The sequence below is a fragment of the Odontesthes bonariensis genome, chromosome 4 (assembly GCF_027942865.1).
Source record: "Odontesthes bonariensis isolate fOdoBon6 chromosome 4, fOdoBon6.hap1, whole genome shotgun sequence".
Lineage (NCBI taxonomy): Eukaryota > Metazoa > Chordata > Actinopteri > Atheriniformes > Atherinopsidae > Odontesthes > Odontesthes bonariensis.
The window spans coordinates 23,787,967-23,812,508 of record NC_134509.1 but is presented as its reverse complement, the minus strand read 5'-3'; the positions used below and the strand labels follow the sequence as shown (position 1 = coordinate 23,812,508).

General features: G+C 39.1%; 1 protein-coding gene across 1 annotated transcript in view; it reads left to right on the top strand.

Moving 5' to 3' along the window:
* The first annotated feature begins 14,592 nt into the window (after window positions 1-14,592).
* chrna6 (cholinergic receptor, nicotinic, alpha 6) overlaps window positions 14,593-24,542 on the top strand; it is a 29,578-nt gene continuing 19,628 nt past the window's right edge. Inside the window, exon 1 of the mRNA XM_075463538.1 lies at window positions 14,593-15,000. Coding sequence (XP_075319653.1) covers window positions 14,943-15,000 — 58 coding nt within the window. The 5' untranslated portion in view covers window positions 14,593-14,942. The remainder of the gene's footprint in view (window positions 15,001-24,542) is intronic.

The window sequence follows — 24,542 nt, the reverse complement described above, 5'->3', positions numbered from 1 at the left end:
ATACACTATCAAACCTTCTGTCTTGGCAAAAACTGTCATTTAAGTGTAAATTGTAAATTAAATGCACTGTTTTCTCTTGACATGATAAATAGCTTATTCTGCATTAGTGGCTCAGCATTTGGCTTATTAAACCAATTTTTTTTGTTCTATCTGTTTGCTAAATCCTCTTCTGCTACATTTATTTACCATACCTTCCACGTAAAATAATTGTCTTTACTAGAGGAAAGAACTGGGCTCCAGCCTTAAAGGATAAGACCGGTTTTTTGACATTGGGCCCTTGATTTCACATTATAACATGATGTTCTACTCACCCCTGCTTGTTGTTGGTCATTTGGAGCTGTTCCGAAGATATTCGAGAGGCGTCTGGCTGCTCTCTTGAGATATTCGGCCATGAAACGGTTTCCTATGGGCAAGCTTACACAGGCACAAACTATGCTGTTTATAATTTATTAATTACTGTACACTAGCACTGATAACGTGGAGGTGCGTCGCTTACTTAAAAAAATCCGGGTTACTAATTTTGAATTTTAGCCGAATGAATAAATAGGCAGCAGGTCTGTGGGCTGTCTGTGGCAGTAGCACGACGATGACGTCAGTAACACCCACTTTACGACAAAAAAAATCAAAATTACAATAACCCGGATTTTTTTAAGTAAGCAACGCACCTCCACGTTATCAGTGCTAATGTACAGTAATTAATAAATTATAAACAGCATAGTTTGTGCCTGTATAAGCTTGCCCATAGGAAACCGTTTCATGGTCGAATATCTCAAGAGAGCAGCCAGACGCCTCGCGAATATCTTCGGAACAGCTCCAAATGTTCAACAACAAGCAGGGGTGAGTAGAACATCATGTTATAATGTGAAATCAAGGGCCCAATGTAAAAAAAACGGTCTTATCCTTTAAGAATTTTACGCAAGACCTGACATATTGTAGCTGCTATTTCTGTTAATGCTAATTAAAAGATTTGTCTTCATATCAAACACACCCAGCAGCATTTAATTCATGCACTGGGTGGATTTTGCAGAATAAAGTACGTGTTAATTTACATTACTATTTACCACGTTGTGTTTTTCTTTCCATAGATATGGAGATTTCTAGGATTTCTGTGACATGAAAATGGAAACAGTGAAATATTCGTCTCTCTAAAGGCTTCGAGAAGCCACAAAATGTCTGGCAGTGATCTGTTGCTGCTGACTGGATCTGATATGTAACCAGCCTAATCTGGGAAGCCAGCAATGGTTGTTGTGCTTGTAACAGTGGACTTCAAATGAAGATGGAATCAGATCTGCTTAATACATAGCCTCTATTTTGGACAGGCTTGTCTCCACCCACATCTGAAAAACTCCACTTGAATCAGAGGCATGAAAGTCTTGATACACATTTATCTTCCAACATTTGAGTAACTTCTGTCAAGATGGCAGGTTTTCTAAAATATTTTGAACTTTGGACTGACTTAATTTTTTGACACTGTACACTGTTGGCACACTGGTTCCCTCTACACTGCAGCTCTTATGAGGTCAGCTATTCTCTGCAGTACTGTTGATATGGAAATTATATGAACATTTAAACCAATTGTCCATGGTGATACAACGCAGTGGAGTATAATTTATCCTCTCTCTTCAGTACTCAAACTGAGCTTTGTTGCAACAAAGTGGGGACATTTTGTCCTTTTCACCTTTTTTCTCCATGAAAATATTAATGCTCCCTTTCTCTCTCTTCCATGTTCTGCTTCAGAGGTTTGTGCTTCATTTCCACCATCCAGCTCCCAAGCAGCGCTATAACTGTCATGCATTGCTTATTTAAAAGAATATATTTTCTGCCTTTGCTCTCTGACATTGTTTCCCTCGCTTGTTTGGTTAGTCTCGTCTGTCTGTTTTTCTTTTCTTTTTTTCTTTGGTCAAATCACATCACAACGCCTGTCATAGAAACTGAGAGATGCTTTCCAGAAACTTGATCTTAAAGAAAAAAAAATGATGCAAACACAGTGACAGTAGTTTCTTGCGGTATACATGCACACTCAAGCATACGTGCATTTTTGCTGCGCTTTACTATTTGAAAGGAAAAGATGAATCCGCGTGCGTGTATGTGCTTCTCTGCCCTGCAGCTAATTTTCAGCCCTCACTGTTGACAACTGCCTTAAACTGTTGAAAAAGATCTCAACAAAAGATCCTGTAGCAGCACCATGTTCCACTTCTAATAACAATATGACACTAACTGTGTTCTGATACAATGTGTTGAATAAAAAGCTGTGTTTGAACAGTACTGTTCTGACAGTAATTTGTTTTTTCTTGAGGAGGTTCTACTTCTAGTGGACAGTTCGACATGTCACAGATGGAAAACTGTTATTTTCTAATTGGCTGGGTCAAGTAAAGAAATGTTAAATGAATGAATGTTGTTAAAAACATCACTACTTTTCCTGCTGTGACAAGCAGAAGTGGCCAAAGTGGTTATGAAGGTGAAACATTTCTTTAATTTAGTCTTTTAATGACTTATATTAGTCTCAGTTAGGATGTTAAATGTGAATAATATGGATTATCTACTTATTGCTCTACTGCTTCATTCTAGTGACACATTCATAAAGTTAAAAAAATAGCTTAAACTATTTGACAACATACAGTTTCTCATAATCATAAAAGTAAGATTTCTCTGTTGATTTGTTTGCAGGCTTTCGGTGCATGAATGTGAACACTCTGTGTGGAAAACAAAAGATTAAATGCTTCAAATAAAAAGTGTCTGCATTATCACACATTTTTTCATCACAGACTGCACATAACAGCCGCAGAGACCAAGAAGTTAAGCCTAAGCAGAGCTGCCTTAACCCTGCATTCCTTCATATGACCAGCAGGAGGCAGCTTCCCTGATTGCAAAACAATGTCCCCCTGTCTGCAGGCCTATCAGGAAAAGGACCTGCTCCTCACTTGATTAATTACTTACTTGTGACACTCAGCACTAATAGCAAAGTAATGTCTTTCATTAGGACGTTTCTATCAAGTCTGAACCATGTTTTGTGTCTTTTTCAAAACTTGTTACCCAGTGAACCAGAATAAGGAGATTTGTATGTCATAGAAATTAAGATAGTAGAGTCCAGGTGAAATCATGAGCTAATCACAAAACAGAAAACTTTGTATTGGTGCTGATGAGCACAAATCCTGTATTTTTATGTGTGCAAGGCTTTTTTTGTGTGTTGGGCCAAGGAGGTAGGATTGAGCAGCAGGTAATAAAGGAAAAGTATCAGTTAATGTGATGCAGTTGAACTGTGTTTGTTTTAACACACGCCATGACATCTTCCCTACTTTCTTAACCCAACAGTTTTTAACACCCAGAGGGGAAGACACTGAACTCCACATCGCCTCAGATGTTGTAACTACTCTGAGCGTCATGCTTTGGATAAAAGCGCTCTTTGAAGGAATTCACGCGTTTTCCTGCACACTCAAAAATGACGATACTTGTATTAAATCCCAAACTGTGAAGATATGTCAAAACATCATTTTACAAGCTCAGAGTCTTGTAGGCTGTTATTTTAGAGCAGGATTCCACTGTCTGCCCAGACTTACTCTCACAGTCAAAGAGTAGGAAAGAAAGATCGAGCATTTTATTGCTTTGTAGTGGGGATAAATAACATTCTGTATACTCTGAAGCTGAGTTCTGACAGTGTGCCATAAAAAGAGGTGCTCAGCGTTCAGAGAGGGGCAGACAAGGTTTGCAGAACATAGTCTGAGTATATTTGTTCTTTTAAAAAATCTTGGCATAATGACACAAATATGCCATGTGATGTGCTATGCGCAAAAGAACTTTTCTCAAACTTGTTTTCTTCAGATTTTGATCTAACAGCAGCAGACGACACCACTTTTGTGTGTTTTACAGGTGTGTGAAGTCTTGTGAACGTGTGTCTAAGTACTGCTCTGGCTATTAAATACATATCCAGACAAAATTTCATACATTTGTCCAGCATATTTTTGGTCAATGCTCAGTCAGTACTATTGATCGGATTAAAAGGACATTTTTAAACACGTATGATCATGCTGACACACTAAAACATCTTTTAAGGGAATCGCCAGTGGATCTGTCTGAAGTGTGAAAAGGTTAAATCCGTGTGCAGGGTTGAATCCTGTTTGGTTGTTATTCACGAGTGTGAATGTCTTTCATCAGTCTGACAAAAAGTGGACACCTGCTTCAAAGCACATCTGCTCTTGCTCCATTGGGAAGGAGTCTGAATTTGTAACCTTGTGTTTCTGAATTTGTAACCTTCATCAGATAGCAAAAGAAAAATATCTTGTTAAAAGAACAGCACCATTGGAAGACAGAGCATTGCTGTCACCTTTAATGCACTATTGCATGAAGGGACGCACACACACATCAGACCATGATACGATTTAACGGATCCAAATCTCTTACCTCAGCCAAAGTGAAGCACTGATTTTTGACCTGAAGTCAGCACTTCAGCAAAAAACTATGAGCCTCTGCTGTAGTGGACAGTTATTGACAAAACCTATATTTACTGTGCCCCCTCTGGCTTGTGTGCACCTGTGTGTGTGTGATATCAATATAAGGATGGCAAGAGAAAGAGGTTGACAGATTTGTGTTGTTGAGTCCACAGAAAGACAGGTGAGGATGGAGCAGGCCAACGGTCAGTGTAACGTGATGCTTTGTTTGAGGTTGTGAATGTGTGAGGGATCTGAGAGCTTTTGGAGTTGCATATATTTCAGCTTTTTTTTAACCCATGAAGAAACTGTTGCCACTAAGATATTTTGGTTACTTGATATTCAAATGCTATCAAGGAGCTTTGAATGTAAGTGGCTGATAAATCCTCGTCAGTCTGACCCGACCCCAGTGGAAACTGAAAGATAGAATTGTTGTAAGATTAAACATCATCTGTTTTATTATTCAATTTTTATTTTTAATATCTTAGTTATACACGATCTCATGACAAAAAAGTGTGGTAGCTGTGTTGGTCAACAGCACAAAATGTTGCAGAAAGACTTGTGTTTTGCCGGCTGTCCCTTTCTAAATATAGACCACATTGTACCTACAGTGTGATTCTGTGCGATTATTATTATTTAACTTCTGGATATGTCCCACAAAGTGGTGATATCAAAGCTCGACATCTCACGATGTCCATCGGGACATCCATGTTTAGTGTCTTTGACATGTTTTCTGGTGAGTCCTGGCTCCTCAGTCAGTTTTGCTTCCTATTGTATTCTTAAATTCTTTTTTTAATGCATCTCGGTTGGTTTTGCTTCTACTGTTTGTTGCTTGACGCTTGTGTCCTGTTTGTGTGATTGCTCACCACCTGTTTTTGTTTGTCATCACCATGTGTATTTTATTTGAGTTAGCTGCCAGTTCTTTATTACTCTACCGGTTTCTTTTCCTGGTTCACTTGATCTAGATTGATGTCACATTCAGTTTGCAGTTTGGAATTACTCTTGGATTGCTTTGTACACCAGCACTACAATACTTTTTGTTAAATATTCTGTTTATTTTGTTCTTTTGCTTCTTCTTAATCTGCCTACATCATGCCAACGTTTGGGTCATTTTTGTATATCCATTGTTACACTTAATTTCAATCCAAAACGTGTATTTTGTTTGTTACATTTATTTGTTTTGGGGACCAAAAAGGCTGCCAGACCGAGTCCGACTGTTCAGTTTTTTCTCCACAACAATAGGTAAGCAGATTTGTTTCTTTTCAACGACAGAGTTCTGGTTTGCCCCTCTCAAGCTTTTCAGTGGAGCTAAGCATTTCCTGTTGCTTAATATTTTGAGGACACACTCAATCTCCTCATGTTAGCAGGAAAGCAAATGTGTATTTTCTAAAAGGTCAAATGCTCATTAACCATTACCCTGAGCACATATCTTAAGCAAAGCTGATGTTCTTTCAAAGAGTCAAACAGCAGCTCTGGTTTTGTCCGTCTTACTGCAGCTGATGCCTCAGCCCACACAGCAACCAGCAGACTTGCACCTGCATGCCCTGCAATATTTGCCAGTGTTAGCTGATGTCTGAATCATGCTGGAAAATCTTGCCCCCAGTGTCACTTAAGTTTCCTCAGGTGTCTCTCCTAAATAAGCAGAGGTTTGACAGCCTCCCCCTGCAGTCCATAGGGCACGTTCTGCTCTGTCTACCCACACAAATGCCTGAGGATGGAAACGCCACTGCTTCCTTCACACACACTCCACCAAACTTGAACACATGCCAGATCCCATCTTTCTGGCTCATTATTTCACTTTCTCCCTGTCTCTTCCTCTTCTGTTTATCCTCCTTATCTATCCTTCCCCTCCTCCCTGTCCCTTCTCTCTATTTCTGCTTTCAGACTCCCCCTCACTGTTTTTTATTCTTTCGTAAATTGTGTGTGGAGAATTGGGAACTAAAAATACACCGGTGATAAACCCAATTATCTGTCCCTTTTTACGCTACACACCCAAGAAACGAAGAACATGACACAAGCTGGGTGAAAGATGCCAGCCTTCAGAGTGAATTCATGTGTTTTGGGCTAGAAAACAATAAAGTTTCTGCTCATGACTGTGGAACTGCATGTAAACTGATGATGGTTGAGAAAATAAATAGTTATATGTTCAAGAAGTTTTTTTGTTTAGAGACATATCGCTCCCAGATGACGCTGCTCTTTTTTGTTTTCTGAGTTTTCATTGTGTCTTTGTGGCTCCTCTAGATATCGCTGGCTAAACGTGATGGTATAAGTCAGTTTGTCCCACCGGATAACACACTTCCAACAGCACACAATATTTGATCCGTCTGTGTGTGAGGGTGTGTGTCTGTTCAGCATACTGGCTGGAGATGACCACAAAGGACATCAGCACAGAGACATAGCACCGAGATATAAATTCAGATGAAAACAAATTACATTATTACATTCTGTTGTGAATGAAATGTTTAATCAAATTTTTTATGTTTAAATGCCTTATTCAGTCAGATATTTCAAAGCTTGTACAGCACTAACAATTCATACTTGACAGCCAAATTTAAGTTTTGGCTTTGGAGTAAATTTTGATTTCCTACACATGTAGAAAAGAAAAATACAGTATTGGCACCATAATTTGGGCTTTAATTGTACTCTACTTCCCCGTTTATGCCATGGTATTTAATAAAAGCTGCTCAGTCCAACAAAGAGTTATGAGCGCGATGTTCAAAATGATGTTTGAGTGTTCATCTTGCCCGTGGCTTGATTATGTTTGAGTGTCAGATACTTCTTTCCTCGCTAGCACAAGCTGTAAGATTCAAAGTGTTGGTGAGCTGACGTGCCTTTTTCAGATTTATGCTCATCATCACTCAGGCATAGATCTGCAGAGCTCAGTGATTTGCATAAGTGTGTGTGTGTGTGTGTGTGTGTGCATGTAAAGATTATCATAAACCATATAGTCCAGATAGACTCCAATCTAAACCTACCTAATCAGTTTTATATATAATTTGGGCCAAAACTCGGTGACCCCAGTTGAATCCACGGAAATTACAGTCAGCATGAGCTAACCCACTTTGGACGACATATATCAGACCATATGACATTTTACTGTCCTAAGGGAAATTCATTTTGCAAAAGCAGCAGAAAGTCATGGAAGCATGGACATGTGTGCACCTCTGTGGATGTTCATTTTAGGCTGCAGCTGAAAATATGGTCCCTGCAGCGGACATAAATCCTCCTTATGTGGGTTCATACTGCACACCCAGGTTTGCATAAAGATACACATCCAGAAGTAAACTCACGATAGCTCTGTGTGGGCAGTCAAACTAATCATTGCTTTTCTCAGTCAGACAAATGAACACATGTGTGTAGGTGTGTGCATTAAGCTGATAATCCTCCATTCAAAAACAGGATGCCTTCTATTGGCACACCCCATGTCATCTGATGGAGGCACAAAAAGTTATTTTAGTAGATTTTATCTAAAACAGTTTTACATTATTTTGAACAAAGAAAACAGCTCAGGTGCTCTTTACTTACATTATTTTCTTATCTTTACGTGTTTGAGACAAAACAGGGTGCAAAGATTGTTCTTTAGCTATTACGTCATATCAGATGGCATCAACTCAGCCATTCCTGAGGCTATAACTCACATTTTGTTCAATTAATTTGATATTTCCTTTCACCTTTCCAACCATTTTATTTTCACAATGAGTTGAAAAGGTTTGGCGTTGACTGTTGTGCTCGACAACAACCCACAGACAAAGAAGCCAAATACCAAGCCATCAAGAAATACAGACATTTCAACTGACAGTGTAAACCACACAGTCAGCCAAGGCACTGACATGAAAGAGATGTCCAATTACAAGCCTGGTCCCTTTAAATGTTATCCACTTCGCCCAAAATTAATTCAGTTGAACTTCTGCACATCTCTTCAGTGTTATTTTTCACAGTGTGATGACAATATCCAGATAGTCTGCAGAAAACAGAACAACTACAAAGCATAATCCTGAAAAAAACAAACCTTATTTGTCCTTAATCATATCAGCACTTTTAGATCACCTTTTACTCAGACTAGGTTTTAACCAGGGATCCTCATGTACAATAGAATCCAGGTCTGTAACAAACCAAGTTCTCAAATTGACCTTATTACTAGTTTATTTGGTACATTTACATCTAAAAAAAGTGCAGTAGCCTTACAAAACCTCACCTTACCTTTAGAAGGCCACTTATATTCAGCTTTGTTGAGACCGTCAGAAAGAGAATGACTCAAAAAGTTGCAGGTTTGCAATAAAAGCTCAAAAATTGTACATTTAAAAGTTTTCTTTACACAGGTCACAGACACCATTACATCGACGTTCACTTTCTTATCTCACTACGTCTGTCACAATAAGACTGTTGATGTAGCCACTGTTGTTTAAAAAAAACCTCTTACATGTAGGAAAGGAGGAAGGGCTGGTAGGAGGATTTTGTCTGAGGACTTCCAAACAGGAGACGACATATTTGATGCCCATTCCGCATAATCTTTTCCACAATCCACTTTTCTAATTTTTCTTATGGCTCGGGTAAAGAGTTAAAAACTTGTGATTGGAGTTAGAATTAACACAGACCTATATGGATATGTTTAGATGTCACTAAATACAAGGTTAGATAATGAAAAATACATGCACGCGGTTGGGGTTAACACATTTTATTATTCATGGTTCCCCTTATGTCATGTAGATGCTGCATGACAGAAAACAACAGCCGAGAGATATGTTAGCGTCTCACAGTTTATGACCATTGATTGTGACACAAGTAGATTTAGAGGATGTGGACAGACTCACCAAATGCATGTTTTCTGGCAAGATTCGAGTCATCCTGATTTACATTTTCTTCTTAAAAATAACAACTTTTGGGAACGCAGTGAAATAAGAAATTGTAAAGAATATTCTGACACCCTGTTATGTGACCACTTTCTGCTTTAAAGGGATTACGTATGTACTTTAACCAGATATACTAAATCTGTGTTATGCATTGCATCAGATTCCATTTGCAGTAGCAGAAACTGATGGGGTTTCTTGGATATAAGCATAAGCTCTTAAGTTCTTTGAAAATCATGCATTCGACTGTCCCTATTTCAACCCTGACCTCTTTTCTTTACCACACTATGCTGTTATTTCTACCTTACTATATAGTTAAGATGTAATATTGACAACCCTGCCTCCTGGAAGCTCCCAGAAGCCTCTCATCCCCTCCACTCCATTAAACGCATCTCTGGGAGATGATCATGCCAGGGATAGTAAAAACAGACCATCTGAATTTCATTACTTGGGGTTGAAAATAAAAGCACTTTTCTCTGGGCCAGAGGATGTGCCGCAGATATGTGGTTGTAAATAATTCAGGATTGTCTAAAAGTTCTAGCGAGAGAGACAGATATTTTCATGTCTTTTGTTTCACTGGAAGAAGAAAGATGGCTCCAGTGCATGTTGCATGAATGAGGGCAGAAGAAAAGCTGTGCCGTAGGTATGTGAGGTGAAAGGAGAAGGGTGCCAGAAAGCGTAAAAATTGAATAAAATCAAGAATAACAAGAGAACCGAGAGGCTTTTGGGCATAACACACCCAGTTTTTTCCAAAAAACATGAATTAAACATGAGAGAGCAGGGCAGTACCAGTTATGGCGCATCACACTAAACAGTCCTGGCAGAAACATTGATTCTCACCCAGTTCCTCCTGGAAACTGCTTCACTAATAAGACTGGTGAAGACAAGCATGTCATGATGCCACACTGTGAGCACAGCACTTGTCGGATGGCAACATCAGCAACAGAAAAAGCACATTATCCCTGTTGTGCGTATTCTGTGTGTACATCTGTTGTTTTTATGCAGCTCTTGCCTCCATGGATCAGACTCAGTAAACTCCCTCCTATGGCTAATAAAAAGGCAGAGAAGCATTGTTTTGATATTTTTTCATGTTGAAGTGAGAAGATACTGACAGTTGTGACAAATTTCAAACAAGACGTGCACTGTTATGATGGTTGACTTTGTTTAGTTGGGATTATATGGCCTCAAAGGGGAACTCCGGGGCATTTGAAGCGCATTTCCATTGCTAGAGGTTGTCAAATACTGATAGTAGGACACAGACAGGTGCAAATCTGCGCTCCCTGTGTGGAGATCGCGCTGTTCGCGCATCCTGTCATTCGAGGCTAATTCGTGGTGGCTAGGGGCAAGCGCTAACCCTTCCACGTAAAACAACAACTTGCACACTGCAGAAACGTCACACCACTTTATAAACCATCCGACAATAAAGTCACAAGCCTTACCATCAAAACCATATGCATGGTTCTCACATTACTGGCATGGGGACGTTACAAAACAACTTTATAAACAGCATGTCACTTACTGGGCATGTATTGTTGTAATGTTTTAAATACTTGAACACAGTTTTTCTAGAGAATATAATTGTTTTGTATATGGGATTATCGTCCATCGACTCTTTTGGGCTTTCACATGCGCGAGCATACCAACAACCGGTAAGTGACATGCTGTTTATAAAGTTGTTTTGTAACGTCCCCATGCCAGTAATGTGAGAACCATGCATATGGTTTTGATGGTAAGGCTTGTGACTTTATTGTCGGATGGTTTATAAAGTGGTGTGACGTTTCTGCAGTGTGCAAGTTGTTGTTTTACGTGGAAGGGTTAGCGCTTGCCCCTAGCCACCATGTATTAGCCTCGCATGACAGGCTGCGCGAACAGCGCGATCTCCACACAGGGAGCGCAGATTTGCACCTGTCTGTGTCCTACTATCAGTATTTGACAACCTCTAGCAATGGAAATGCGCTTCAAATGCCCCGCAGTTCCCCTTTAAGTGAAAGGGTAGTCCTGACATGAAGTGTGTGTGTGTGTGTGTGCGTGTGTGTGTGTGTGTGGTTGTCTGTGTGTGGACGTGCGTGTGTATACATATGTGTGCCATCACCAGTATGCACACCTATAATTCATGTATCTGAAGAATATTTATATCCCACGTGCTAGAGATAGTTGACTTTTACCTTGGACACAACACCACAAGTTTAGTTGTTTCTTTGACATATTGCAACATTTTATACAAATGCCCTAACCAACATTACCAGATACATCTGGACCATCAACAGATCCATCTATTGTTGGCCCTCATCAGACATGGTCTCCATGGAAGGGTGGCTGTCAAGAAGCCATCCTTAAGGAAGGGAGGAAGAAAAGACTGAGGTATGCCAAATGACACCAGAAGTGGACTGAAAATCAGTGGCAACAGGTCTGATGGAGGGATGAATCCTCCCCAGAGCCCGGACCTCAACATTACTGAAGCAGTGTGGGATCATCTTGACAGAGAACGAAAAACAAAAGGCAGCCAACATCCAAAGAAGAGCTTTGGGATGTCCTTCAAGATGCCTGGAGAACTATTCCTGAAGACTCCTTAAAGAAATGACAGAAAGCTCGTCTAAGAGGGTTCAGACTGTGTTGCAGAATAAAGGTGCTCATAAAAAAAAAAGTTGACTTTTTGTTCTATCTTAAATACTGCATTTCGATTTATTCACTCATTCCCTGTTTTCCTGTTAATATATATATAAACAATCCTTTAGTTAGTTTATGTTTGCACTCATGCACTTTCAGTTAATTCATGCAAATGTCACCTTTTTTGTATATAAAGAAATTAAGGTTGGCTCAATACTTTATTGTATAGTAACATGATAAACCTTGCCCAAACACTATATGTTGTCATAACTAATTTAAAACTGTACAATGTCTGTTGGAACATATCAATTTTCAAAAATCAGTAAGAATTCAAGCATTTTTGTCGATAATTTGTTCATAGGCATTGTAGAAGACCTCTCTTTATTTAGGATAGTCAAATTAATCAACTTTTGGTGAGACTGGTTAAAAATTTAGTTTATTTTCCAACAAACTAATATTTTTCCTGTTCAAATGTTGATTATGGGCAGATAATGTGTGTATATGTGTGTTTGGAAGGACACACGTAAACAATCAAACGGTGAAAAATGACGCCTGTCTCGCTGGTTTTCCTGTCCTCGCGTGCAGCATCAGGACATATCCCCCCAGATGTGTCTCCATCCTTCTTTTTTTTCCTCACCAAGCAACGCAGCTGGGCTTAGCACTGCCTCCTGAATTACTTAGTTTCATGACGTCAAACCAAGCGTGTAAAGTCAGTGGCTAAAATTAAACTTAATCATCTGGTAAACAGGCATCTGCGGAGTTTCTGATGCGCGTATAGATGAGGCGGAAGCGCGCTTCGAACTCATCACAGCGCAGTGCTGCGGTTTAGTGGCTGGGAAAAGGCACAGCATGCCAAATGGGCAAAATCTTAAATCTTGGATTTAGCCGTGCTAACAGTCTAAAGTAATCCAATAATTATACATAAACTGAGATATGATTAATAGAACTAGAAAGCTGCAAGCAGCTGTGAGCGGGACCGAGGTGTGCGTACGTTGGGATGTGCGCACGTTGGGGCATGCGTTGGACGCTGGAGCCGCAGCTCTGCCCACACACACGATACCCTTTGCGTACGTACGAGCACATCATAACCCCAATGCGGAGGGGTTTTTGAAAATTTCTAGGGGGCGCCACTGAGCCATTTTGCTCCGCCCACACACGATACCCTTTACATACGTACGAGGTCATCAGGGTGGACGTGTGTGCCAAGTTTCATTAAGTTGCGATGATGATAAGGCTTTCAAATCACAAACGCCATCACACGATTGTCACCGCCTGGCCACGCCCACACCGTTCAGAGTTTGGAAAAGCTTCTCAAGAGTTTTCTTCCCCCCTAGCTTAAGAGTAACCTGGCCAAGTTTGAAGATTTTAGCATGAAATATGTAGGAGGAGTTTGATCAAATGCGAGGTGTGAAAAAAAAAAGATGTTTCCGACCACCATTAGGTGGCACTGTAGGTGGATGTCACTATTTTATATGTGCGCGTTCAGGCTGGGTCCAGCAATCAACTTATGAAGTTTGGGACAGATTGGATAATGTGTGTGGAAGTTATAAGCGACTCAATTTTTCATGGCGAGTCATAAATTTGAGGCGTCGCCACGGCCACGCCCTTTGAGGTTTGAGAAAGTTTCTCCATGATTTTTTCCCCCCATGTCTTAAGAGTAACCTGGACAAGTTTGAAGGTTGTTGCATTAAATATGTAGGAGGAGTTTGATCAAATGCGAGGTGTGAAAAAAAAAGATGTTTCCAACCACCAGCAGGTGGCGCTATGGGTGGATGTCACTATGATATTATGTACGCGTTCAGGCTGGGTCCAGCATTCACCGTATGAAGTTTGGGACAGATTGGATAATGTATGTGGGAGTTATAAGCAACTTAATTTGTTGTGGCGAGTGATGGCGAGTCATCAAACTTTGAGGCGTCGCCATGCCCACGCCCTTTGAGGTTTGAAAAAGTTTCTCCATGAATTTTTTCCCCCCATGTCTTAAGAGTAACCTGGCCAAGTTTGAAGTCTGTAGCATTAAATCTGTAGGACAAGTTCGATCTTATACAAGGTGTAGAATCGGTCAAAAATGGCACGAAAACGCACTTTCCATCCAAAATGGCCGACTTCCTGTGGACGTGGCACATTGGCGGCATGACACTTTTTTGTGCGTCTTGGCATGATGAATGAGTGTACCGAATTTCGTCGTCCCACGCGAAACTAATCCTATTGCGGGGACAATTTTTAACCATCGTAGGGGGCGCTACAGAGCCAATGAGCGACTCCCAAAAATATAAAGTTTAGATTCTTTCATGTCGTCGACCGGCACGTGGCGCTCGCAAAATTTCCTGAGTTTTCGCATACCTTTTGCAAAGAATAAGAAAGAATAATAATAATAATAATAATAAACCTTACAGATACAATAGGGTCCTTGCAGTTTCACTGCTCGGTCCAGAGAGGCTACGAATGTGTGAAACAAACAAGTTAGTACAGCTCGCTTCATTTGCGCTGTCTCTGGTGCTGAAACGAGCTGTGTCGCTCTCCTGTATCTTTACATGGAAACTTTCCATCACTCGATACCGTCTGAAAAACAAAATATTTATATTATAGCCAGATATCACCATTATTTCACCATTGTTATTTATATGTATGCGATTGAAACGACCTAAAAGGGTAATTCAATATTCTTCATTCTGAGTTTTGAAGAAAAACTACTAAACAAATGTGATACTTGACTTTATACACACACGCACGCATATATACACATGTATAAGACACTCTCAGTGTTAAACTTCTAAATTCTTTTCTTTCCATCAGCCAAGGAATCAAGTTCCCTCCCTGCATGTATGGATGCGCCAGTGGGGAGCTTTGCGCTCATAGGGGAGGGACGAACCATGAGTTCGGATAATATCAGGAAGGAGCGCACCGGCACGGCAAGAGAGACGGCACCAGGGGACAGACGGGTGTTCTCAAGCAATTTGACACAAGTTGTTTCTCCCATCGGTCAAAATAGACAGCGTTCTTTCGAAAAAAAAAAATAAATAAATAAAAAAAGTGAACGGGATCCCCAACTCACAGGGGAGAGATGAAGCCAGCTGTAAGACTCACTTTGCTGATTCTTCTCGTTGGTTTGAAGGCACGAGGTAAGAGGGATTTATTTGAAAGGTTGTAGACTGTATCCTGTAGATTTGACGCTTTCAGAGACACATTCGGATTATGTGGTTCGGAGGGACAGGGCAAAGCGAGGAGGTGTTTTAGTGTCCAGAGTTAACTTAGAGATTTTGTCACGATTAAGACTCGTGGTTTCCCCATCATGATTATCAGTAAGTTTTTCTTCATCCAAGGTGATGGATCGTCTTTTTATTTATTATTACCTAAACTTAGAAAGGTTTCCCCCGACAGCCTTTTCTCAGTTTTATCATTTAAAAATGTCAAAATGGTTGTAAAAAAAATGAAGATTTAATGCAAAACGTGCAATTCAGCAATTCTGTATAAAAAACGTCTTCCCAGAGTTTACATAAACAAGAAATTGAAATGCACAAGAATCCAGGAAAAAAGCAAATTAATTTTGATGAATGCAAATGTTGCTCTGAGGCAAGATTTCAGGAAACCAAAACAGATTAGAATTAGTATGCAGGATATTATGCAGGATATGTTTTCCTGTTTACTTCTGCAGTGAGATATGAGGTTATACAGGGCCTGTTCCACCGTTGTTTATTCACACAGAGGGCAGATTGGAAATTATCTGTCAGGGGGCTGAAAGCATTTGATAAACGCCCTTCTTAAAGCAATGTCTGTCTCTGTATGAATCTGATAATCTTCCATAGTTTCACAGCAATTCTGGCACTTCAAAGTTGTATTGACTTGTCATTAGTTGTGTTTCTTTGTACGAATATGGAGCAAACTGATACCTTTAGGGTGGGGTTACCTGATGAAGTGGGGTTATCAAAGTTATCTCTGATTAAGCCGAAAGTCTTGACAGAGGTTATCAAGGATTATCAGCAGGTGAGTCTGTAAAAATAAAGAAAAAACTGCTGAAATTGAGTGAATAGGGATGGTGGAAGACCAGGAGGATGATGGGAGGAAGAAAAAAAGGTAGGAAGGAAGAGAAGAAAGGGGTGGAGGGAGAAATTAAGCATTGCTAGCAGAACATGACAGAAGGAGAGACAGAGGAAGAAAAGGGGGATGAAAGGAAAAAAGATAGAGCTTCAGAGGAAGAATTGAGGAGAAGGAAGAAGTGGTGGGAAATGAAGGAAAACAGAAAGGATAGGCAGGGCAGAAGGAAAGAAAGGAAAGATGAAATAGTTGGAATGGATGAAAGGATTTGTGATCATTGGAATGCATCCAGCCTCTTAATCACCGACCGCAGCTGAGCAGAGAGTCTGACCCTGAGCCACTCTGTGAAATAGATGCACAAACGGTGATTATGCTGCGGAATTTCAAAGCGTTAACGTAAACATTTGCTTTAAGGGCATAAATAGCAGCTAGCTGATTTATGCATGGTGGCAGATAGGCTCTCTCATGGTTTATCAGCCTGTACATTCATTCTTTATCCTTGCATGACCCTAAGAGGTGTGTGTTCTCTCTTACTCTCAATTTTCAGAGACACATGTTGAGTCAAATCTGTAACTCTGTCATTTGTACATTCTTGTAAAAAGTGAACAGCCTAAATCTCATACTGCCGTCCAATTTATTTGAAAGAACACACTCCTGGGAGGTAATTTGGTGAACTCCTGAAGTTGGTGGTTATCTCAGAGAGCAGCTGACAGAAACATCTGGTGAAAAACTTGCTAAACTGTGGCTGATATCTGAACTCTACCTACTCTATTGAAGCCCCCTGGGTATGACTTTCCAAGAAGCAAGGCACCCAGACTGAGCAATGTGACATCCTATGCAAATATGATTTGTTTTTTGTTTTCCCACCTTGCTTTCAATCTCCCTGTGGTAGTTTTGCATCTGTTCATAGTCGCTATGTTCCTGTAGTGAGTTTGTTTCCTTATACGGTTGTTTTGTGCTTCATGTTGTTGAGTTTGCATCCAATTTAGCTAGTTCTGCATCTCCAATGGAAAAAAAATTGGCCTAATTTTTAATGACTTTGAATTTCATTGTGGTTGTTTTCCATCTTGTGTTGATAATTTTGAGTGTCAATGAAGCCATTTTACATTTCCAGATGATTGCAATTGTCCCATGCCAATCATTTTGCATTTAATATTCGTTGTTATCTGTCTCTATGCTGTTGTTTTGCATCTTTTTGCAGACATTTGCATTTATTTTTGGTGACATGCATAGTGGTTGTTTTATATATTTATGTAGTTACTCTTCATACTCTTTTTGGTCATTTTAAAACTGGATCTTTTTGTCTTACCATTTTAGATCTCTTTATGTTAAGCTTTTATGTGCTTTTTATTTATGTTGGTGTCTTTTTCAATCTGTAAACAGCTTTGGGAAACAGACAATGCAGCACTTACCTGTTGGCATTCATTAACCTTGTAGAAAGATTGCTATCTTTGATGACTGAAATGTCATTTTAAGAATGAATTGGCAGAGTACATAATACAACATCACACTATCAGACCACACACTGCTGCACTTGTGATCATTCTGATCAGTGTAACTCATGCAAACAGACCTTGCATCCTTTCTCAGAGCTGAGTGTGGGTAAAGTGTGGCAAACAGAAGATCTCATGCAGTTGTGTGCATAGCTATTTACAATACAGAAATGCACAACCAAATTGTAAACAGCACGTACACAGGTGGTGTACAGTATGGTTTGCTTCTGTTGGTTTTAAATTGGACTAAAAGTCTTTCTGTTGCCAGTCAACATATTCACTACACTGTCTGTTGTGTTAGTACTGCTCCCTGTTCTCTAAATATATTTGAATGCATGACTGATGATTCATTGAACTGTAGCGATGAGGCGTGTATATGTGTATGCGTGTGTGTGTGTGTGTGTGTGTGTGTGTGTGTGTGTGTGTGTGCAGCTGTGTTGTAACAAGGTTTTTATCACAGTATGAATTTATGGAGCAGAACACAGCAGATGGGGCGTGGCTAAATACAAACTGAGTCACAGATTGATGTGATGATAACTCCTCATGCTGCAGCCATCTCTTCTCATTTAGCCGCATTCACATCACTCAACCAGCTTGCTGGAGTTCACCGTTTCACGAAAACATAAACTGTCCTACCATTTCTTAATTCAAATGAAAACAGCTTACAACTTATATATAAAAAGAACAATGTTATTTTGTGATTATTTATGTTTCGTTTCTGCACTTTTTCGAAAAGAGTTGTAGGCTGGATATAATTTGAGCCAACCCCAAAAACGCACATCATTGATGCCTAATTTTTCTCACACTGGTTCAATGTGAAGAGGACAGTTCCCCTGCCCAAGTGAAATGAGTAATTTGATCTCATTTACTCCTAATATGGACAACATGTACCTCTTCTAATGAGATAACCACCACTGATATAGTATACTACAGAGGTTTAGTGATTCTCTTCCATGAAAACTATTCATATTCATGTAACCCACTTTTTTTTGGTGAGTGGACCTCGGGGGAAATTTCTATTAGGTGAAAAAAAGTTGAAAATATGTGAGCACACAGATATGTGGACACTAATAAGGGATAAAAGGAAAAGGTAAATCAGGTAAAGCTGTTTTATTGGCATATAAACAGTCTCGGCCAGACGGAGCAACCTGAGTCAGATTCCTGCTGCGCTGTATTATATTTGTAGCTGTTTTCTTATGACCCCACCACACTTTCTCACACACAAATCTTTGAGATTGTGTCGTGGTTGTCAAATTTCTACTTCAGCTGACTCTGTTTTCTCTCATACGTTCTTCTTTTTCCTTTTCAGTTGAATTCATTGCTTTTAAGATAAGTTTTACAGGTTCAAAAGGAAAACAGCCAATTCAGCCCCATGTATTGTTTACCATAATTATACATAACACATAAGAGAAATAACCTTCCTCTCTTCCATGCCAATCTCTTTCTCTTCCTTTCTGTTTCTCACATATACACTCTCTTTTAAAAGTGTTTGCATACTCAGGGGAAAATGAAAGCTAAAAGGAATTCTAACACAAGCCTCTCAAACAACCCATAAAATGGTCTCCTCTCTCCCATCACTCACTGTAATCCCATCAAAATGTAATATGAGTTGGCAAAATGTATTAGTCTTACAATAAAGGCTCAAAGCTGTGAGATGCCCGTATTTGTTTAGGCTTTGTCTGTTATTGCCATGCAGGGTAACTAAAAGGTTAAAAGCTCTATTTTCCAACAACTTCTGCCCCAAGAATAGACCCCCAGAATATGAATATCTTACAGTTACTGGTTTTCATCTCATCTCCTGGGTGCATTCAATATTTCAGGGGATGTATATTTGAGGCAAGTCGTTTTCTAAGTGAGTCTTGACATATTCTGCGCATTGAGTTGAATAATTGAAACTGTACTGTTGAGTACATTAATTGTACATGCTTTGGACCTTGATGTACTGCATTTTTCACTTCTTAGTTTTATCATTGAGACATGGGATGCTGTTTGTTTTTTTCTTTTCTGCATTTTTCCCTTTTTGATTGTTTAATACAATACACTTATCAAATGAATTTTACAAGTGTTGTCGTGATTCTTTTAAACCGTCATTTCCGTGCTTGCGTCCTTCTAAGTTTTTTTCTCTCTACAGCTTTCAGGATTTCTGCTGAAAAGTGCTTAATAATTAAAGCTTTGTTCAGTAATGTCATTAGTAAAGAACAGAGGTACAGCCATGTCAAAAGATATTGTTGGCAGTTATAACACATTTATATCTAAGGATTAATGTAGAAAGAAAATTGCTGAACATAATGAAACACAGATTTTACATATTTGATGTGTTAGTAAAGGATGATTCCAGAAGCAAATCGTAATGGTATACAAGGTCTTATAAGGTCGTATTCATGTATGTATATATATATATATACATAAATATAGGCTGTACAATATAATGAGCTGTTTTTTATTTAAACCGGTTACTGTCCAGAGTACCAGAACCAAGGGCCCAAAAATTCATTAAATGTACTTTTATTTATATACTAGAAATTCATAGCAAAAAGCCTTCTCAGGGCACTTTTTCAAAGAAAAAATAAACTAACAAAAAACCTACAAAGCAATCACTGACGATCAGTAAAGTAAGAAAAAAACTCCTTTTTAACAGGAAAAAATTCTGTAAAACGAGACCCAGGAAGAACAGCCATCTGTCTCTGTGTACAAACAAGTAAGTAAGCTTTATTAGAAACTGCGTCTGTCTACTGAACTCAAACTAGGAGCCTGAAAGCTGTCTAATATGCTACTTCTGGAACTCTAGGAAATTAAATCAATCACATTATCTGTTAGAATAATGTGGCAATATGAGTTTTTTTTTTTTTTAAATTCTATTCCAATTTCACATGGAGCCAATAGAGATACCCTAAAACTGCAGAAATGTGATTTTACCTGCTTATTCCCATCAACTTTATTATGTTACTGCAGTATGCTTGTAGCCTCTTTTAATATACTACAAGCCATCAACCTGAGAAGGAACTGGGATAAAAATGACCCTGTACGGCTAAATCTGCCATAATCTCAGACTGAGGTCGTCATGTTGATTGAGGTGCTTGTTCCTTTTTGAACAAATAAACATAAATATACTTTTTGATGTGTTAACCTGATGAATGATCAAAATGTACCATAATAGCATAAACCAGGCTGAATAAACCATCATTTAAAATGTAGGGTTTGTAAAAATGATTTGACATGACAGAATATATATTTGAATGACTAACGGGATGAGATTGTGCTTCAGTTTAGGACATTATCATTGTGCTCAGGGGAGGCAGCCATGATTTAGGTGGAAGAGAGATGTGCAAATGTGTATGATAGAGAATAAGCAACTGAACGTAAAGAATATGAAGTGCATGATGATGATTAAGCCTTATCAAGCCTTTAAATGGTTAAAGGCTCACTGTGTGTGCCATTTACTATTCATCCCGACTGGCATTGGTTGGGAGACAGACAACACCCTGTGCAGGCCATGAGTCCCTTAGAAGACACTTACAGCGATTTATTAATCTCATACGCATTCTTAATTCAACAGCTTGCAGTAGTTGTCTGTGGAAGAGTTTTAATGAACCGTAAACTGCTAACTTGGTCAATTTTGTCAGGTCGTATTTAATTTATAGCAAAGTGAATGTGAGAGGATAATTAATTTGCATATTGTCGTAGACTTTTTAAAATCTCCTTTTATTCCTCATGAATTCAGAGACTTGTTACTCACTAAACATTCTCATCCATAGAATTCATCTTTCACTCTTTGTGCCATGCCATCTGTTAATCTGACTATGATGAAAGCAGCCAGCACACACTGATGATTGAGACCAGTCGGATACAGAGAGGACATAAATGTGGTAATTCCAGATGAAAGTGGGTTGAACCTGAAGCTCATTTCCTGGTTCCTTTTTGATTCTTAACATGAAAAGCATCTGACCATGTCAAATGTTCACATGTGCACGTGAGCCTGTTAGCGCACTACTCTGTTTCAATCAAAGCACTGGTTTGGTTAGTGGATGTGTAGCAGAGGGTAACGCTGTCATTGTGATTAAATGCTTAAATGCAAATGAAGCACCGTGGCAGTCCTCTTTTGCTTCATAGAATTTAACCACTTCTTCACTTTATTTTTTACCTTTACCTTTTTTCTTTTCTCAGTTATTCTCCATGGCATTTCTTTGAGTCCATGATGGTGAAAAGCTTCTGTCAGCATTGAGAATAGAAATGTTTTAATTTCTTTGCCAAATGTGGATCAGATGAAAAATGCTCAGTCTCTCTTTAAACTCTATTCAGCATAGCTTTAGCACATGCTAAGCAGCTATCAGACAGAAGGGTATGAAGTCTGGATTCTCATAATCTTCTGAGTGACATCTTAAGAAGGCTTTTCTTTCAGTCCGTTTCTTCTCTCCTCTCCTTTCCCCTCTTTGCCTCTCCTTGCCTAGGTGTTTGGGTTCTCTTTTTCTTAGCTCGGCATGTCATTGTCTCCAGAGGGCTGTCATCGAGAGTTCATTCTCAGCTGGATTTGTGGTGTCATTGTTGTCTTCATGTTGGGGGTTATCTTTTGCCTTTGAAGGAGGGAACTTGATAAAATTGAGTCAGCAGTGTTTCATCTGTAGGATTTCAAGGCTGTCTCCAAAGAGGTCCATTGTAATTAAGAGATTTTTCTCTCATCTTTCAAAAGTTCTTTTTGGCTGGGTTTAGTATAATGAAGACAGTATTTCAAGTAGTTTAGGAGAAAAGTATTAGTAAGCTGACACAGGTTCTTCAAAGTTCTTCTGAGTGGTAGATTTCTTTTATTTTCCAACTTCTATTCCTTGTCTCCTGTTTTGGTTTTTCTCCATCTACTTCCAGTCCAGTCCCCCTTTTATCTCCTCTCATCATGCAACAACATTACAGGCTTCCCTACCTGAATACATATGGTATTGATCCAGATATTTATATGTGATGATGAAGAGGTGAGTGGGGTTTCTGCATAACTCTTGAGGCGTCTGGAAGAAGGAAGAATGGGTGATCATATTCACTGAGCACAGGAGGCATAACGGATGTGACTCAGTTGGCTTCAAAGGGGAATCATGTGGAAAACGTCAAACTGGTCACTTTGATGTAGTTTCATTTGAAAAACATCTCACACAGCCAACTGGTCTTTTTTCGATTTTGACTTCACTTTCACTATTATTATGCTTAAACTAATTGTAACCCTGAGGATTCGTTGCAGTTCTGACTGCTGATAACACAAGCCTCAGCCATTGTTACATTATCTGAGAATTTTGTATGTATCTCCAGTAAATAATACAACTCCAATTTCAAATAAGTTTGGAAAACTGTATGTTGCACATCTTACAAACCAATGTTTTCTTTCACAAAAGAACGCAGAAAACACGTCAGTTGTTGAAAATGAGACATTTTACTATTTTGTGAAAAATATGACAGCAGCTACACATCTCACAGGGTCATGTTTACCACTGTGTTTCATCCCCTCTTCTTCTAACAACAGTCTGTAAACATCTGGGAACTGTGAAGACCAGCTGTTGGACCTTTGGGAGAGGAATTTTAATGTGGTCCTGGATCTTCTTTGTTGTATTTTGCGGTTCATAATGCTCCAAATGACCTGAATAGGTGAAAGGTCTGGACTGCAGACAGCCATGCTGTTGTAATAGATGTATGTGGTTTAGCATTTTCTTGCTGAAATACATTATGCAAGGCCTTCCATCAAAAATACATTATCTGGATGGGAACATATGTTGCTCTAAAATCTGTATATACCTTTCAACAATGATGGTGTCTCTTCAGATGTACAAGTTACCAGTTCCTTAGGCCCTAATGCACCCCCATACCATCAGAGGTGCAGGCCTTTGATCTGAGTGCTGACAACAAGCTGGATGGCCCCTCTCCTTTTTTGCCCAGAGAGCTTTAACCTGGATTTGTGGATGGCACAGTAACTGTGTTCATGTTCCTGAGCCCATGCAGTGATTTCCAGGACAGAATGATGTCTGTTTTTAATGCCGTGCTGCCTGAGGGCCCGAAAGTCACAACAATCCAAAATGAATTTTCAGCCATGTTCCCATGTGCATGTGAGTCTTTTGATGATATCATGTGCTGTAGATGATGAAATATTCAGTCTTCACAATTACTGAATCACAGTTACTGTATGTTGACAAACATTATTCTGGAATTGGTTCTCAATTTGTGTTTAACGGTTGCTGAACCTCTGCCCTTTTTTACTCTGCATCCTAAAGAGCTCTTTTTATACCATATCCTATTACTGATCTGTTACCAATGAACTTAATTAGTTACAGTATCTTCCTCCAGCTGTTTCTTTTTACTATCTCTTACTTGTCTAGCCTTTTGTTGCTTCCGTCCCAACTTTTTTTAGACGTGTTGCTGCCATTAAATTCAAGATGGGCTAATATGTCTTAGTAAATGTTTTACTTTCAACAACTGATATGTTTTCTATGTTCTTTTGTGAATAAAATATTGATTTATTTGGTTTGCAAATCATTGCATTCTATTTCAGTTAGTGCCATTGCACAGCATCCTAATATTTTTGCTATATTATTTTTATAATATTGACATTAATCTATAAAGAAAAGCTTGAAATGGGAAAACTTAAAATAAATCATAGCTCTTTCAGCATCTAACACATTGTCCTAAAAAAAAAAGAAAAAAAGCCTTTGAGTCCTTCATCTTGTGTCCTCGGGCTACAGTCTGAAACTCCCCTGCATTGTGCTAAAAAAGCTTCCTACACATTTTCCACGTGGTAGACATCACTATATTGTGCCTCAGGCATCTTCAGTTCCCTCCTGGACAATTATTAAATACGACGCTTTATATTTATAAAGAATAGAAGCTATCCTGTCAGACACATACCTATGTAGGTACATCATAATAAATCATGAACCTTCACAAGTGCCAGGAAGTACAGATATATTTATCATCACTAAAGATATGAAAAAAAGGACATGCAGCTCATTTAGATGATCTTTTGTTTTTCTGGGAGTTTAAATGGAATTTTATACTATGAAGTTTTATATATGGTGATACCTGTTCACAGTGCAACCTATGCAGACAGAATCATTTCAGATGCTTTTAAAGTAAACCATCAAAATTTGCCTACAGAAGATAATCAATTC